This window comes from Tiliqua scincoides, chromosome 6 (genome assembly GCF_035046505.1).
Source record: "Tiliqua scincoides isolate rTilSci1 chromosome 6, rTilSci1.hap2, whole genome shotgun sequence".
Taxonomy (NCBI): Eukaryota; Metazoa; Chordata; class Lepidosauria; order Squamata; family Scincidae; genus Tiliqua; species Tiliqua scincoides.
This window is the reverse complement of record NC_089826.1, coordinates 77,219,240-77,234,516: the sequence shown is the minus strand read 5'-3', so window position 1 is coordinate 77,234,516 and position 15,277 is coordinate 77,219,240. Positions and strand designations below refer to the sequence as shown.

At 45.1% G+C, this 15,277-nt stretch overlaps 1 protein-coding gene across 1 annotated transcript in view; it reads right to left on the bottom strand.

Moving 5' to 3' along the window:
* Nucleotides 1–13,973, bottom strand: part of CCDC149 (coiled-coil domain containing 149) — a 64,060-nt gene extending 50,087 nt beyond the window's left edge. Inside the window, exons 1-3 of the mRNA XM_066632267.1 lie at nt 13,891–13,973; nt 1,571–1,732; nt 1,207–1,245 (exon numbers count right to left, since the gene is read on the bottom strand). Of these exons, the coding sequence (XP_066488364.1) occupies nt 1,207–1,245; nt 1,571–1,732; nt 13,891–13,938 (249 nt within the window). The 5' untranslated portion in view covers nt 13,939–13,973. The remainder of the gene's footprint in view (nt 1–1,206; nt 1,246–1,570; nt 1,733–13,890) is intronic.
* Nucleotides 13,974–15,277: the final 1,304 nt, after the last annotated feature.

Sequence of the window (15,277 nt, the reverse complement as noted above, 5' to 3'; positions counted from 1 at the left end):
TCAAGTGATAAAAGTTACCTGTCAGGGTCTTTCCAACGTCAATAAACTGCTTTTGAAGCCTCAGCAAGAAAGATATTCCCAACAAAAATGCAGAAATCAAGTCCAAAAGAAAGAGAGGGGAAAAACAACCTTATCAGTGACCACCCGATTTCGTAAGAAACACAATTTGACTTCTGAAGAAATACTTTGACAAGGTCCTCAAACAATATGTTCCCAAAAACTATGCAGCAATGTTTTATTTTTAATTTAAACGACTAACCTCACTCGCATTGTGGTACAACTGCAGGTGGGAAATCCGCTGATAATTAGGTCATACCTGTACACTCTTACAGTGGCAGCATATCCACGGACCTGGCAACTGATTGCTAGAAGGACTGCTTTTTAAAACATAAGTAACGTGAGTTTATGGAAGAAAAAAACTTCATGTGAAGGAGCCCAGTGCAATGGCTCAACTACACAATTTGATGGTGAAAAAAAAATCAGAAATTAAGATGAAGGTGCACAAAAATTTATCATAGTGCTCAAAAAGCAAGACAGAGGGGTTTCAAATTGGGCCAAACAGGCAACTCAACCCTAACAGGATTGTCTCTAGTCAAGACTTGCCATACCTCTTTGGCACATCACAAAGGTCTCTTTTATTGCAGAATACCTATAAAGGCATATAAAATGATCTATTCTACTCCTTGAATTTATTGTTGATCACATGTTTTAAAGCTTATTTTGTTTAATGCTGATTTTTACTGAGTTGCCTTCAGAGTCTGATTTGGATGGAATAACTCAATATAACTTTGAAATTTAAAATGAATAAGTTAATTGAGTTTACATGCACATAACCATATGAAATATTGCAATCAAAACAAAATGATTTTAGCTTTATCTTCGTAAAAGATTTGGGGACCAATCCTATCCAACTTTCTAGCACTGGTGTAGCTGCAATGCAGCTACCTCGAGGTAAGGGAACAAATGTTCTCAAACCTTGAGGAGGCCTTTGTGACTGCCCCACCACAACAGTATACTGTGCACACCCTGCTGGCATGGCTGCACCAGCACTGGAAAATTGGATTGGATTATGCCCCCAGTGATGTAATAATAAGGGTACAATCCTATACACACTTTTCCTAGGAAAAATACCTAATGAGACTAACTTCTGAGTAGGTATTGTGCTGTGAGCCCATTTATACTGTATGCAGACAGAAAAAAACCCACCTGTTTCCTTTTCTCCGGAGGAAGAGCTGGATCACCGTCCTACAAGAAGGGATAATTTGCATGTCATTGGCAGAACGACAGGACTTCACAAAGTAGTTTGCATCAAGAAGTAATTTAGGGAAGAGTCAAAATATTGCAATCAATGTATTAAGAGTTTAGAATGTAAGCTTGTTCAAAGGTAGAAGCTGTTTCAAATTTGTGCTTTAAATAATAAGTAGAATTAGGAAAAAAAATTCACAATAGTATCATGAGCACAGAACCGAATGGATTGTGAGGAAAGGCTAAAATGTCCACTACATTTGCAACATACACAGGGCTTTACATTAGCAAATATTAAGAGAACATTTTGAAGTGAACTACATACAATCAGTTCCCTGTATTTCTTTTTTAGCGATTGGTGTTTTTCCCGTAGTTGATTAGCCATGAGCTTGTACTGGTCCCTTTCCTGTTGACACGAATCCAGCTCCTTGGAAAGGATTAGCAGGGCTTCCTTCTTACTTTCTAGTTTCCTTTTACACACCAGATACTGAAAGAGAAAGGAGACAAAACAGATCTACATGCCACTTGAAAACAAGCCAAAACTAAAACCAGGGGATGCTACTTTAGAAGAGGAAAGGCATTTAATTTGCTTCAAAGAAACCTACAAATGGATTTTGCCCATAGTTAAGAGTACATCTAGAAGCAATATGGATGTTAGAAGAGTATTTAGATGTTGGAAGTGTATAGGATTATAGGTTGCAATCCTATACACACGTTCCTCAGGAATGTGTTCCTATTGAACACAGTGGAACTTACTTCTGAGTAGTCAGGCCTTGAAGGGCCTTCTGGAAGTCTGCAATAGGCACGTCTGGCACCCAGGGGGGTGTTAAAAATTTTTGTGCTTCATCTCAGTCTCAGAACTGCCTCATCTCAGTCCATGGAAAAGCATCACAGCTACCCCACCCACTTACATCTGAGGAAGCTCTCCTTACACTCAAGAAAGCAGGTGTAAGGAGAGCCTCCTTGGATGTAAGGAGAGCCTCATCAGGTGTAAGGTGGCAGGGCAGCTACAGTGCTTTACCACGAACTACAATGGGGCAGTTCTGCCTCACCTGCCGTCCCCGCACCACACGTCCCTGGGTGTCAGAAGCCTTAGCTACACCACTGGGGCTAATGTCACCCCCAAGAAATGAAGGTGGTAATGCACCTCCCTCCCTGAGCAACAAGGCACAAGAGGTGGCAGCCAAGGAGAATCATGATGGAGAGGGTGGATTCCATTATTCAGGCAATCGCTTTAGCTTTCTTCTCCTTTGTCGAAGAAATCTCACTCTGATTTTAAAAACATGACAAAATGCTGCTGCACGGTTCTTGAAGCACAGCGATCTGGACCCTTGCCATCTCACCTTGCTCCCTCCTCTAGACCAGACCAGACCAGACCAGACCACTGGAAATGCTGAGTGATCCCAGCAGGTTCCACATTTCCTGCCTTGTTTCCAGAGAGGCAGCTGGCTCCTCTTGGCCTCCAGACAGAAACCAGTCAAACATTTATGTATAGATGAAATGACATGTCAAGGCTTACGTGAATTGGAGAAAGCTTGAACATCAATGGAAGGGTAGCATTATTATGTACAACATGGGGCTGCCTCTTATGGAGCATACCTGTGCGGTAAAAAATGTTTCCAAATACTGGCTTGTCTCATTTGCGCATTGCATTTTTAGGTGTATACTTAAGAGGCCCAATAGTTTCCCAGGGTTGATGAACCCTGAGATTCAGATTCCAGAATTCGTTTCTGTTCATACTTACACTATAATCAAAAGATCATGTGGTCTCCTTCTTCCACCAAGGGAGACAGTTGAACATTGTAAGGACCCAAGAAGGCCACACTACATTCTTTTCTTGCTGCAATACACACTTTGGTTGGAGACACCAGTTACCTTTTCTCTTCTAAGCCTGTCTATTTCAGCAGCCCAGGCAATTTGTTCTATGTTTATTCTGTCCATACCCCCAGTGTTCCCATGACCCTGACTGAGGCATGTCTTTGCCCCCAGCATATGGGAAAGGTCTGCTGTGGATAGCATAGAGCTCGGTCTAAGGGCATTTGCTTCACTCTACCTTCTCTGCCCAACCAGCCACTGGCTAGGAATCTTTCTCAGTCTTGCCTCCATCCTTTAACAACCTGCCTTGCTGGCCCTCCAATGCATTTTGGAGCACTACCTGCCTTTTTCTGCCATGATTCAGGAGGTCTGGTCTAGAGGGTAGAGCCTCCATTTGCCTGAAGATTAACATCCACAAGGTCGCCAGTTCGAGGCCACCGGCACCATGCGACCTTGAAGCAGCTGGCAAGCTGCAGCTGAGCTGTTCCATCTGCTCGGAGCGTGGGAGGATGGAGGCCAGAATGTTAAACCAGATCGGAGTGTAACACCTTGAATGTGGTGGTTCTTGAAAGAGAGAACCTTCTTTCAATTTGTAAAAATCCCTGCGTGGATTTAATAAGCCTGCCTGTGTAAACCGCCTTGAATAAAGTCTTGAATAAAAGACCAAGAAAGGCGGTATATAAATACTGTATATTATTATTATTATTATTATTATTATTATTATTCCATTCTTTTTCAAGTATCCCTAAAGGTCCTGTTAAGTGCTCCTGGGGGTACATGCACCCCAGGTTGGGAACCACTGATGTATTGGTATGTTGTTTACAGTGCACTTACACTGATAGTGTTTACAAAGGGGTTGTGAAGACCAGAATTAAAAAAGCTAAAGAATAAAAATGTATCTTATGATTTTTTACTATATTTTTAATAAATTAGAGACCGTACAGTTCTTAGGTAACAATTACTGGTAAGTTATTTTTCAGGATCTAGCCTCAGGTAAAATCAGCCAAAACTATAGTCAGACAACGCGGCTAAGTTTAAACGCCCCCCCCCCAACTTATCCAAGGGTCATAGAACATTCCATGATTTTTGGCTCAAAACCTGCCCTCAGCTTTTCTGTGAGATTGACTTATAGGCGAATGTCTATGGCATATATCCTCAGAGCAGTCACGGTGAAGCCCCTGCACCTTGTCCCACATGGCAGTTGAGGAATATGGGTCCCAGGTCAAGAAGAATTTCAAAGGGAAGAACCACCATGCTAAATCAGGGGTGGGCAAACCCCGGCCTGGGGGCCATTTGTGGACCTCGGGGTGCCCCAATCCGGCCCTCAGGGAACCCCCAATCTCCAATGAGCCTCTGGCCCATCAGAGACTGTTGGAGCCCATGCTGGCATGCGACTGCTAGTTGGAAAGGAGAACTATGATCCCATCTATCGCAATAAGAGCCAGTCCTTCCAGAACACTAGGATTTCCTATCAGTACTACCTCCACCTTGTCTGGATTCAGTTTTAAGCTGCTTAAGCATAGACTACAGCCAATGATTTTAGAACAGAGGCAGCTATACCTGGCAGTTTAATTAATAAAATACAGAGCGGGGTGTCACCAGTGTACTAATGACAGCTTCAAAGCCCTGGATTATCTTTCCCAGGAACTGTGTAGATATCTAAATAGCTTTTGATAAAAATGAACCTCTTGGACTACATGTGAACCAATGGGGGGCCAAGCAAATGACACCATTTGCTGACAAACTGAGTGCATCCAGACAAAAGATAAATTAACAAAATCATTCCAACAAGATGGACAGTAGACCCGACTTTCCCGTTCAGGCTATTGAACTATTAAAGCTAGCAGTTCGAACCACGTTAACAGAATATGCTATCCGAAGATGAGAGGTCCAAATTCATCCTGTCCATTTCCAGGTGCCAGTCATGAACTAGGGCCACTAGGACCATCTCACAGCCTAACCTTATGCATATCTACTCAGAAGTCCCATTATAGTCAATGGGGCTTACTCCCAGGTAAGCATGGATAGGATCGCAGCCCCAGGACACAATCCATAGTTGCCCTTGGGCTGGGGCAAACTACCCTGGAACGGTTGAAAAAGTGCACTTTCACGCCACTTCAGGAGCTGGGAGGCCAAACCCCAGCACTATTGCACCAGCAGCAGGGTAAGTACACATAGGCTGAGACAGGCTGGCACGGGGCTCTGGGGAGGGTGGGAGGAGGGCAGAACAGGGGCGTTCTGGGGCAGGGGGGGGTGGGCAGCAGGTCAGCCAGGCCCGGGAGGGGATGAAGCCAGGATTCAGCACTTGGGACAGATCCTAACCCCACTCCCAGGTGACCTTTTTAGATGGCGCAGATCCAAGTAGCCCCATTGGGCTATGTTACCTGGCAATTCTCCTTCCCCGAGCTGAGCCACAGTGGGCCCCAACCCTGCACTGGATATAGGGTAGGCCAGCTTGCCTGCCTGTTCCAGCGAAGGTTAGGATTGGGCTGCCTGTCTCACAGCTAGACTGAAAACCCAACTGGAACATAGGAAGCTGCCTCACACCAAAGGCTATTGGTCCACCCAGCTCTATTTAGTCAATACTAGCTGACAAGTATCTCTCCAAATTTCAGACAGAATTTTTTTCCTCTGCCATACCTGGAGATGAGGGGAATTGACCCTGGGACCTTCTGCATGTGAAGGGTGTCCTCTGCCCTTTCTCATGATAAAAAAAATCTCCTTCGCATGAAGTGATATTTTTATTATTTCAGCCAGCAGGTCTCAAAGCAACACCCCACTTGACCGCCAAGGAGAGGAATTTATCTACACAACATGTTGTCACTTTCACAACCCCTAGCATTCTGTCAACATCCTCAAAAGAAATAAGGCTGAAATAATCAATTATGACAAGCAGTAGCTTATGACACCCCTCGTCCAGACTCTTACAACTGTCACAAGCAATCAGATCAGAGCTGAACAGTTTTACCAGTAACAATGCCATCCCAAAAACCAACATCCACAATCTTCACTGCCAGCTGTAGATGCCTCACCGGACAGCACATGTTCCTTTGGACTCTTCTCTCCAACTGGAAGAGGTAGCTGGAAATTTTTTCGGCTGATGGAATTGGTGATAGAGAACAATTTATTTGGCACCATCACTACTATCTCATAGGCCTACAAGTGAGCACTATACATTCTCGGTTAGATTTGACATGAACTCTCAATCACTTGGGCTTTAATTGTTTCCATACTTATTTCACAGTCTTCCGCTCCTATATGTATGAAATAAGGGGGTGTATATATGTATATATAGGGGGTGGGGTCCTATGAAATGTGGGAGGGGAGTGACAGATGCCATGGGGTGGACAACCCTATTGATGACATGGAACATCCAGTTCACACACGCAGCAGAACACCATGGTTACCTATAGTATCCAAAGCTGAGCAAACATTGGAGATACTGAAGCACACAGTCACACTCTCCTCTTGAAATCTACAGGACTGAAGAGTCAGCCAAAGGCAATTGCTTTAGCAACTTTTTATATTAATAACACGAGCTATTCCTACTTCATTATTGCCTTTAATTTGTAACATTACAGATGCCAGTTTACAGATAATTGCTTACCACAGACACAAAAGGGTTGCATACCTTTATGGATCTTTAAACTTTATATGACCAATGAAGAGAAACTAAAACAATGCATAAATATTTTGTATTTATACTACTCATTCACTCTAGTCTATACCATCACTGTGTATGGCACTTTAAGGAGGTAACATGGAGAAGTCCTTGAACCCAAGGAGCGTACAATCTCACAAATACACAGCAGCTCAATGAATGTGTCCAAACCTGAACACCCCATATTCTTCTTATACAACTCTCACCTATCCACTTACCCTCTGAATAACCTGCTGATGCCTTCTTTCATGTACCTACTCCCAGTGAGGAAGCTGGTAACTACACAGACTGAATGTTTACTGAATTCCTCCACCACCGAATTAAAAATGTTGTGGAGACCCTCTTAATATTTCAGAAGTTAAGAACAAGCAAGGCAGAATCACACAGGTAATGCATTGAGATATCCTGATATAAAACAAACCAAAGAAACCAACTATATTTTCACTTTTTAATGCCAGCACATTAAGCTTCTATATGCATATCACAAGAAACCACTTTTACGGGTCTAAAAAGATCCATAATTTAACATAGGTGGCTACAGTGTCAGCAAACTCATATTTATGATTCTTTAAAAAAAAAATGGTATAACAGTGGCTTGCCTGCTGTTCTTTCATCTAAGTATCTCCAAAATCATAATTTTTCCATAGCTGTCTCAAGATTTTTATCAACCAGCAATTCACCATTATATGCAGACTACAGTACAATTGCTACATGATCACGAGAGGTAGAGTTAGATATATTGCAGTTCTTCCTGAACTGCCTTCCAACCTGCTAAGTGCTTTAAACAAAATAGAATGCGAGGGACTGACATTACAGGAGGGCAAAATGGCTCTCTACATCAAACCGTCACTATTTGATCATAGCTATTTTTAGTAACAAATCTGCTTATATCTCATTAACTCCTGCACAGAAGTGACCTCATAATCTGATGAAGCCAGGATATTTGTCAAGAACACAGTGGGGTTTTATTCTCCCCCCTTCTAACAAATGAAATACAACCCTGTGATATTATAAACTTTAAAAGCTAGGACCACAGGCTCTGTGACCAGCTGTGACCCAGGTCTTCTTCAAGATGTAGGTTACTTGTCTTCTTTTATCACCTACTGTTAACTCCCATAAACTTGCATCTTCCTAGTCCTTTTCAGCTCCTCCTGACGCCTGAAACTGATAGAATCTAGCCTAGCTGCATGGAGCTCAAATATTTTCAACCCTTTTAAAAATTATTATTTCCACTTCCCCATCACATACTGACAGTTCATTATTTTATTCTCGTGTGCAGAGGACATGGCACCACCCCATAAGAAGGCCTCTTCACACCAGTGACATGCAGTGAAGTGAATGGATGGGGAGGCTGTGGCACCATGAGGCATTTTGGGGGCTACCCAGAAGAGACAGCACCTGCGCAATAAGAACATAAGAAGAGCCCCATTGGATCAGGCCATAGGCCCATCTAGTCCAGCTTTCTGTATCTCACAGTGGCCCACCAAATGCCCCAGGGAGCACACAAGATGACAAGAGACCTGCATCCTGGTGTGGTGGACACTGAGCTCTCACTGCCTGTTATTATATAGGAAGATACTAGAACTGTGGAAGATGAGAGCTCAGACTCCCCTATGATCATGCAACCCCTCAGAAAATAGGTGGAATGCACATGCAATCACAAGAGAGGCTGAAGCTAATTTCCTTGGAGTAGGACAGGTGAGGTTCTGCCTCCCTTGAACACACCCCTGCTTCAGATACTATCTTGCCTAAAGCTACACCTAAGATTTTTTCAAAGAGTACACCTAAAAATGTAACCTATATAACCTATAACCTATAACAAACAGATGTTTGCCAACATGTATCTCTTACAGATCTATTCAGCACAGAGCGAGTATTGGATGCCACTCAATGTTCAGCATGTAATTGATGGCAAATCTGGATTTGTTGCTGTATACCATGTGAAGGAATGCCCAGGAGAAGCACATAACAAACATGCACATTTTGAGTCAAGGGGGCTACAAGTTTTTGCTATACAGTCTTTTAATCATTTGAACCACTGGCTCTCATCTGGCAGTCAGCTCAGTGAAGATGAAATCTTGTGTGGCACTTTCTTGAGAGGCAGCTGCACATCTAAGCTTTAAATAAGAACCATTTGTTCAAAGAGCCCATAAAGTTAAATCAACCAGTACAAAACAAGTTTCAAAGCCAGTTTCCAGGAGTTTGCTTTATCACAGTGACATCAAGTGCCAGGTTGTCAGACCAGCAGATGCAGAAATACAAGTGGTGGAAAGAAACTGGCAGCCCAAACTTGTGTCCTGAGAAATATGTCCCACCAAGCACTGCCAAGTAATTCTGTGCAGTGGTGTTGCTAGGGGAGTGCGGGATGCACCAAGTGATACACGCAGGAGGGTGACACCACGACTCACCAAATTTTTTTTAATCTTTGTATTTTTGAATAATACCATCATGTTTTATATCAATCGATGTGTCATTTCATGTAGAATGCAACGAAACAAATCACACTGAAATAACTCTATTCTGTCAAAACTGTAGCAGTGCAATGCTACTTGGTAAGCACCCAGGGTTTAGAACTTTGGTGCCTGAGGGAGAGTGCTAAAAGCAGAAGCACTATGAGGGTTTGAAAGTTAGAACTCCAGCAGCAAGAAGTCAGAGCAATGAGAGACACAGCAGACATTCAGAGGGTTGATGCAGGGGGAGCTGAGCCGGAAGTAGGACGGTATGAGATTGAGAGAGAAGTCCGTTCTCCCGGCTAGCTTCCTCAGACTTTTATTCATTCTCAAAACACATGATGCAAAACTATGCAGTAGGGAAAATTACTGAAGGTTGCTGAAATCTGCACTGCTTAGAAACCTGCTGGCTGTGGCTTGACCGCAATACATATTCCTAAGATATGCGCTTCTTCATAGCATCCTCTGTTTACCGGCTACTGGGCTTCAACCTTCGCAACTGGCCCACTCTGGTGTGCCTGAGTGGGGGGGCAGCAGATTTGCCTGCCTGCCGGTTGCCATGTTACCAAGGCTAAGCTCAGCGCCTGTGCACATAAACACTACAAAAACTTGTAGCCAAAAAACCAGCAGGGGTGTGGTGATGGTACATGCCCACTGCCTGCGGCACTGCCCTGCCCACTGCATGGGAGGAAGTCTGTCAAAGGGGTGACACACTGGCCTTCAGCATCGGGTGTCACAAACCCTACTGATGCCACTGATTCTGTGCACAATTATTTGGGAATAAGTCCTACTCTACTCAGTGGAACTTATTTCTACATAAATATGGATAGGATTGAACCATAAAGGTTTATGAATGACAATCCCTCAAGTTACAAAAGCCTACTAGCAAAGAAAGCTACTGTTTTCAATTCCTACTTCCCATGCCACAAGCTCCTATCGACTCCCTCCCATCTCAAAAAACTTACGGTCAGGTCATTTTCCACTTTGCAATAATATAATGACCATATTTTAGCTCATGGAATTGTCTCTAAGGAATGTGCTAGTTCAGCAATTTTCAACCACTGGGCTACGGCATATTGGTGTGCTATGAACGGTCTCTATAGGTGTGCTGCAGAGGTTTGGGGGAATGTTCATATATTAGTATGGCCATTAGGGGATGCGAGTCCCTAGCTGACAGTGCAGTGTGATGTGTCAATTGTGAAAAACTGATGGTGTACCTTGACAATTTTAGAGCATTATCAGTGTGCCATGAGATGAAAAGGGTTGAAAAATCTCTGTGCTAGTTATACAGCAATAATAATATACTGGACCCACAGTATGGTTCAGAGTATATACCGGTAATAATTTAATCTAGTCAGTACTTTGGACAGTACTTGGATAGGCAACTCTTTGGGATGCCATCTTGCATTCTGTGGTGGAGGAAAGGCAAGCTATAAATGAAATAATTATTGCTACTACAAATTGGGACCAGCAAAATAGCTGTGAGGCAAGGGTGAAAAAGTCCCATGTATCTCTTATTCCTGCCCCTTCCTCTTAACTTGCCCAGCCAAACATGCAGTTCAAATTTTGCATAGTTTCAAGGTGAAAGAGCTTAGGAGTCATTCAGCAAAACAAACAATTCTCAAGGTCTGAAAGACTTCACATAAGGAACAAACAGCAGCATTCAACACCAAAAGTAAATAATAAAAAAGCCAATGTCAACAAATTTGCTTCAAACAGCCATCCAAGTCTGGTGGTTGCAGTTTTGCATTATTTTACTGAGCACCCCCACGGATTATTATTAATTGCTAATTATTATCAGCAAGCCTTATTTATGCCAACCTTGTGTATATCTCCAGAGCCAAGTTCTGACATGGAGGCTGCAATCCTATTTGCACTTACAGGGGAGTAAGTTCCATTAAACAAAATGGAACTTACTTACCCCTGCTAACTGGGTAAGAGGCATTTTTTCAAGTGGGTATTCCTCTTTGATTTCGCAGGGGGAGAGTAACCGGCCCTCCTCACCCCCAGCAGTGTCTTCTCTAGTGGCTGTCTGCTGGTGTTCTTTTGGACTCTTAGATTGTGAGCCCTTTTGGGACAGGGAGCCATTAGTTATTTGATTTTCTCTGTAAACCACTTCGTGAACTCTTTGTTGAAAAGTGGTATATAAATACTGTTAATAATAGACATGCATAGATTGCACTGCCAAGACACAGTTCACACCAGTTGTGCCCTGGAAGGACAAAAAAAAAAAAAAATCTTGAGTTTTCAGCACTTCTGTCTTCCCCTACAGCATGTGTCCAACAGCTTGCCATGCAAGCCTTTAAGGGTGAGTGCTTTCCCCATCACTTTCTCTCCTTGCTGGCAAAAGCTTCATTTGCTAAAATATTCTGAATGAAGGTCAGTGTTTAAGGTGCAGGAGGACTGTTTAAAGAAGGAGTCAATAGCTGGCAGTTCTAGGCAGTCCTCAGGGTCTGTCTCAGGCCCTGAGGCTATGGCACATGCTGATTTCAATCCCTCAGTTAGCAAGCAGTGTGGGTATAAAGAACAGGAAAGACTTGGAGGAAGTCTAAGCAAGGGGTTGTCAGGTTTTATGAGAATCAGAGCCAGAAATTGAGGGGTGGAACCTGGTGAGGGCAGGGCTTAGTAGGACATTAGAGGAGCCAGCAACCTGACAGTTCAGAGGTAGCTCTTGATAGCAAAAACACTGGTCGCAAGCAGAGCATACCTGATACCTTCTTACTTTGCAGGCCCTTGCCCTGAAATTTGATTCTTCCTCCCCCTAGAGAAGGCTAAAACCTTAACCCAGTGGTTCTCAAACTTTTCCAAGCTCCCTTAGCCTACTGGACCATTGGCTGCAGCTCCCCATTAGGGCTACAGTTCAATGGTTCCCAAACTGTGGGTCTGTGGCCCACCAATGGGTCATGAACTAATTTCTGGTATCCTGCGAAACTGACAGGACAGATTAGGCTATGTGCATCAAGGGTAAAACAACATGCTACTTGGTAGAGGGGATGCATGGCTGCCCATCACCATTATAGCCACAGAGGCTTGAGTGGCAGGTAAAGTGAATTTTTGTTAAGGTGGGTCCTGATACTAAAAAGTTTGGGAACCACTGCGTATACATTGTACAGGCTGGTGGGTTTTTCATGAGGATTCTGTGGTGCCCTTGGCTGGTTTCCACAGCTTCCCAGGGAGCCATGGCTCACAGTTTGGGAACCACGGCCCTAACTCTGTCACATAACAAAACTATTGCGAGTGAACATGCGTGGAACAGGATCAACTGAGAGCCCAATCCTATGCATGTCTACTCAGAAGTAAGTCCCATTATAGTCAATGGGGCTTACTCCCAGGAAAGTGTGGGTAGGATTGTAGCCTGAATGTCTGCTCAGAGTCTTTAACTGTGCAGGATCCTGGGCAAGGAAGATATTTAACAGAACATATGCAAGTCCCCTCCCCCCCCCACTTTGGCTCATAGGAGTCCAAGTCATAACAACACTAGTAAGAAAACTGGAGGAATTTCTGACTACTTACAACAACTTTACTAAATAAAAAATCATAATTCCCAGAAGTTGATGTTGGAGTCAAAAGGCCAGACCCATATAAATTGGAAATATACAGCTCATAAAAGAGGAATGACACACACAACATCACATTTGATCAAGAGGTGTTCAGCTCCTGCCTAGCCACATTTTAGTCAGGAGTAGCAGGCCCACTGACTTCAGTGGGGCTTACTCCAAAGTATATATGTGCACAGACAGAATTAATTTCTTCCAGAGGAATAACCTGTTCTATGTCACAAGGAAACCAATGCAGTTTAGAGCCCAATCATGTCTATTCAGAAGTTTCATTCTAGTAGTTAATAAGGTTGCTCCAGGACTTTTACAGCCCAATCCTATGCAAGTCTATTCAGTAAGTAAGTCCCACTACTGTAAATAGGGTAACTCCTAAGTAAGTGTGGCTAGGCTTGCAGTATTACAGCCCCATCCTATGCATGTTTACTTGGAAGTACGTCCCATTACTGTCAGTGGGGCTTACACCCAGGTTTGCAGCCTTACGGCCTAATCCTGTGTATGTCTACTTAGAAGTAAGCCCCATTATAGTCAACAGGGTTTACTCCCAGGTAAATGTGGCTAGGATTGCAGCCTTACAGAGTAATCCTATGCGTGTCTACTCAGTAAGTCCCATTACAGTCAATGGGGCTTACTCCTAGGTAAGTGTAGCTAGCACTGCAGCCTTACAGCCCCATCCTAGGTATGTCTACTGGGAAGTACGTCCCTTTACTGTCCGTGGGGCTTACACCCAGATCAGTGTGGCTAGGATCGCAGCCTCACAGCCCAAACCTATGCACGTCTACTCGGAAGTAAGTCCCACTGCAGTCAGTGGGGCTCACTCCCAGGTGAGTGTGGCGAGGCGCACAGCCCAGTCCTGCAGCACTTCAGGGCTAAGGTGGCCCCCCTCGACTCGCTTTCCTGGGAGGAAGCCCCAAGGGCCAGAGAGGGACTGACTTCCGAGCAGGCACGGCGAGGCTTGGGCTGGCTCTGCCCAGGCGCCCGGCCAGCCAGGTGAGGGCAGGGTCGGGGAAGGGACGGGAGCGCTCCCGCATCCCCGGCGCCATCCATCGCCGCCCGGGCGCAGAGGCAGAGCCAGGCCAAGTGCCGGCAGCTGCGGCTCCGGGAGACCCGCGGGGCGAGCGCCGCCCCTGCCGGGCAGAGCCTGGGTGCTGCGCTCCGGCCTCACCTCGCTCACCAGCCCCTGCCAGTCGCTCTCGGTGCGGGCGGAGTTCATGGCGGCGGCCCCGCTCCCGATGCTGCGCTCCGGCTGCTCCGCCTCCCCGGCGGCTCTTGCGCGACGTGGGCTTCCGAGGGAGCTGCCTGCCTGCCTGCCGCCGGCCTCGCAGCGGAGGCGGGGCGCCAGCTCCAGCTCCGGCCTCGCCCGCCACCTGCCGCTCCTGCTCGGCCGCCTCCTCCTGCGGGCCCGGCGGGCTTGGGAGGGAGCGCTGCGCGATCCCCTCCCCCCAAAGGGTCCACAAAGTAAGAAAGAAACACCAGGGCAGGGTGCCTCTGAGCATGTACAAAGCGCCTAACTTCCCTCCCCCCCAAAGGGTCCACAAAATTAAAAAAGAACTTGGTACTTCAGGGTTGGGTGCCTCTGAGCATGTACAAAGCACCTAACCCCCGCCTTTCCCCAAAGGGTCCACAAAATTTTAAAAAAATTACACCTGGTACTTCAGGGCAGGGTGCGTCTGAGTATGTGCAAAGTGCCTAACCCCCTTCTCCCCCCCAAGGGTCCACAAAATCAGGCTCACCTTTGACTCTTTCAGTCTGCTTTTGTTCTCGATTTTTTAAAATACCTGACCAAACTTGTAGCACAATTGCTCTCAAACCTTTTAACACTGGGACCCACTTTTTAGCATGACAATCTGTTGGAATTTTCCATAGTGGAAATGGAAAAGGTGCAAAAGAGAGCGACTAAGATGATTACAGGGCTGGGGCACCTTCCTTATGAGGAAAGGCCTCTTCAGCATAGAAAAGAGACGCCTGAGGGGGGACATGATTGAGACATACAAAATTATGCAGGGGATGGACAGAGTGGATAGGGAGATGCTCTTTACACTCTCACATAACACCAGAACCAGGGGACATCCACTAAAATTGAGTGTTGGGAGAGTTAGAACAGACAAGAGAAAATATTTCTTTACTCAGCGGGTGGTTGGTCTGTGGAACTCCTTGCCACAGGATGTGGTGACGGCATCTGGCCTGTACGCCTTTAAAAGGGGATTGGACAAGTTTCTGGAGGAAAAATCCATTACAGGTTACAAGCCATGATGTGTATGCGCAACCTCCTGATTTTAGAAATGGGCTATGTCAGAATGCCAGATGCAAGGGAGGGCACCAGGATGAGGTCTCTTGTTATCTGGTGTGCTCCCTGGGGCATTTGGTGGGCCGCTGTGAGATACAGGAAGCTGGACTAGATGGGCCTATGGCCTGATCCAGTGGGGCTGTTCTTATGTTCTTATGGAACCCACCAGAAGTGATGTCATGAACCTGGGAGTGATGACATGGCTGGAAGTGACATCATCAAGCAGGAAAATATTTAACACAACAAATCAAATCAAATATGATTT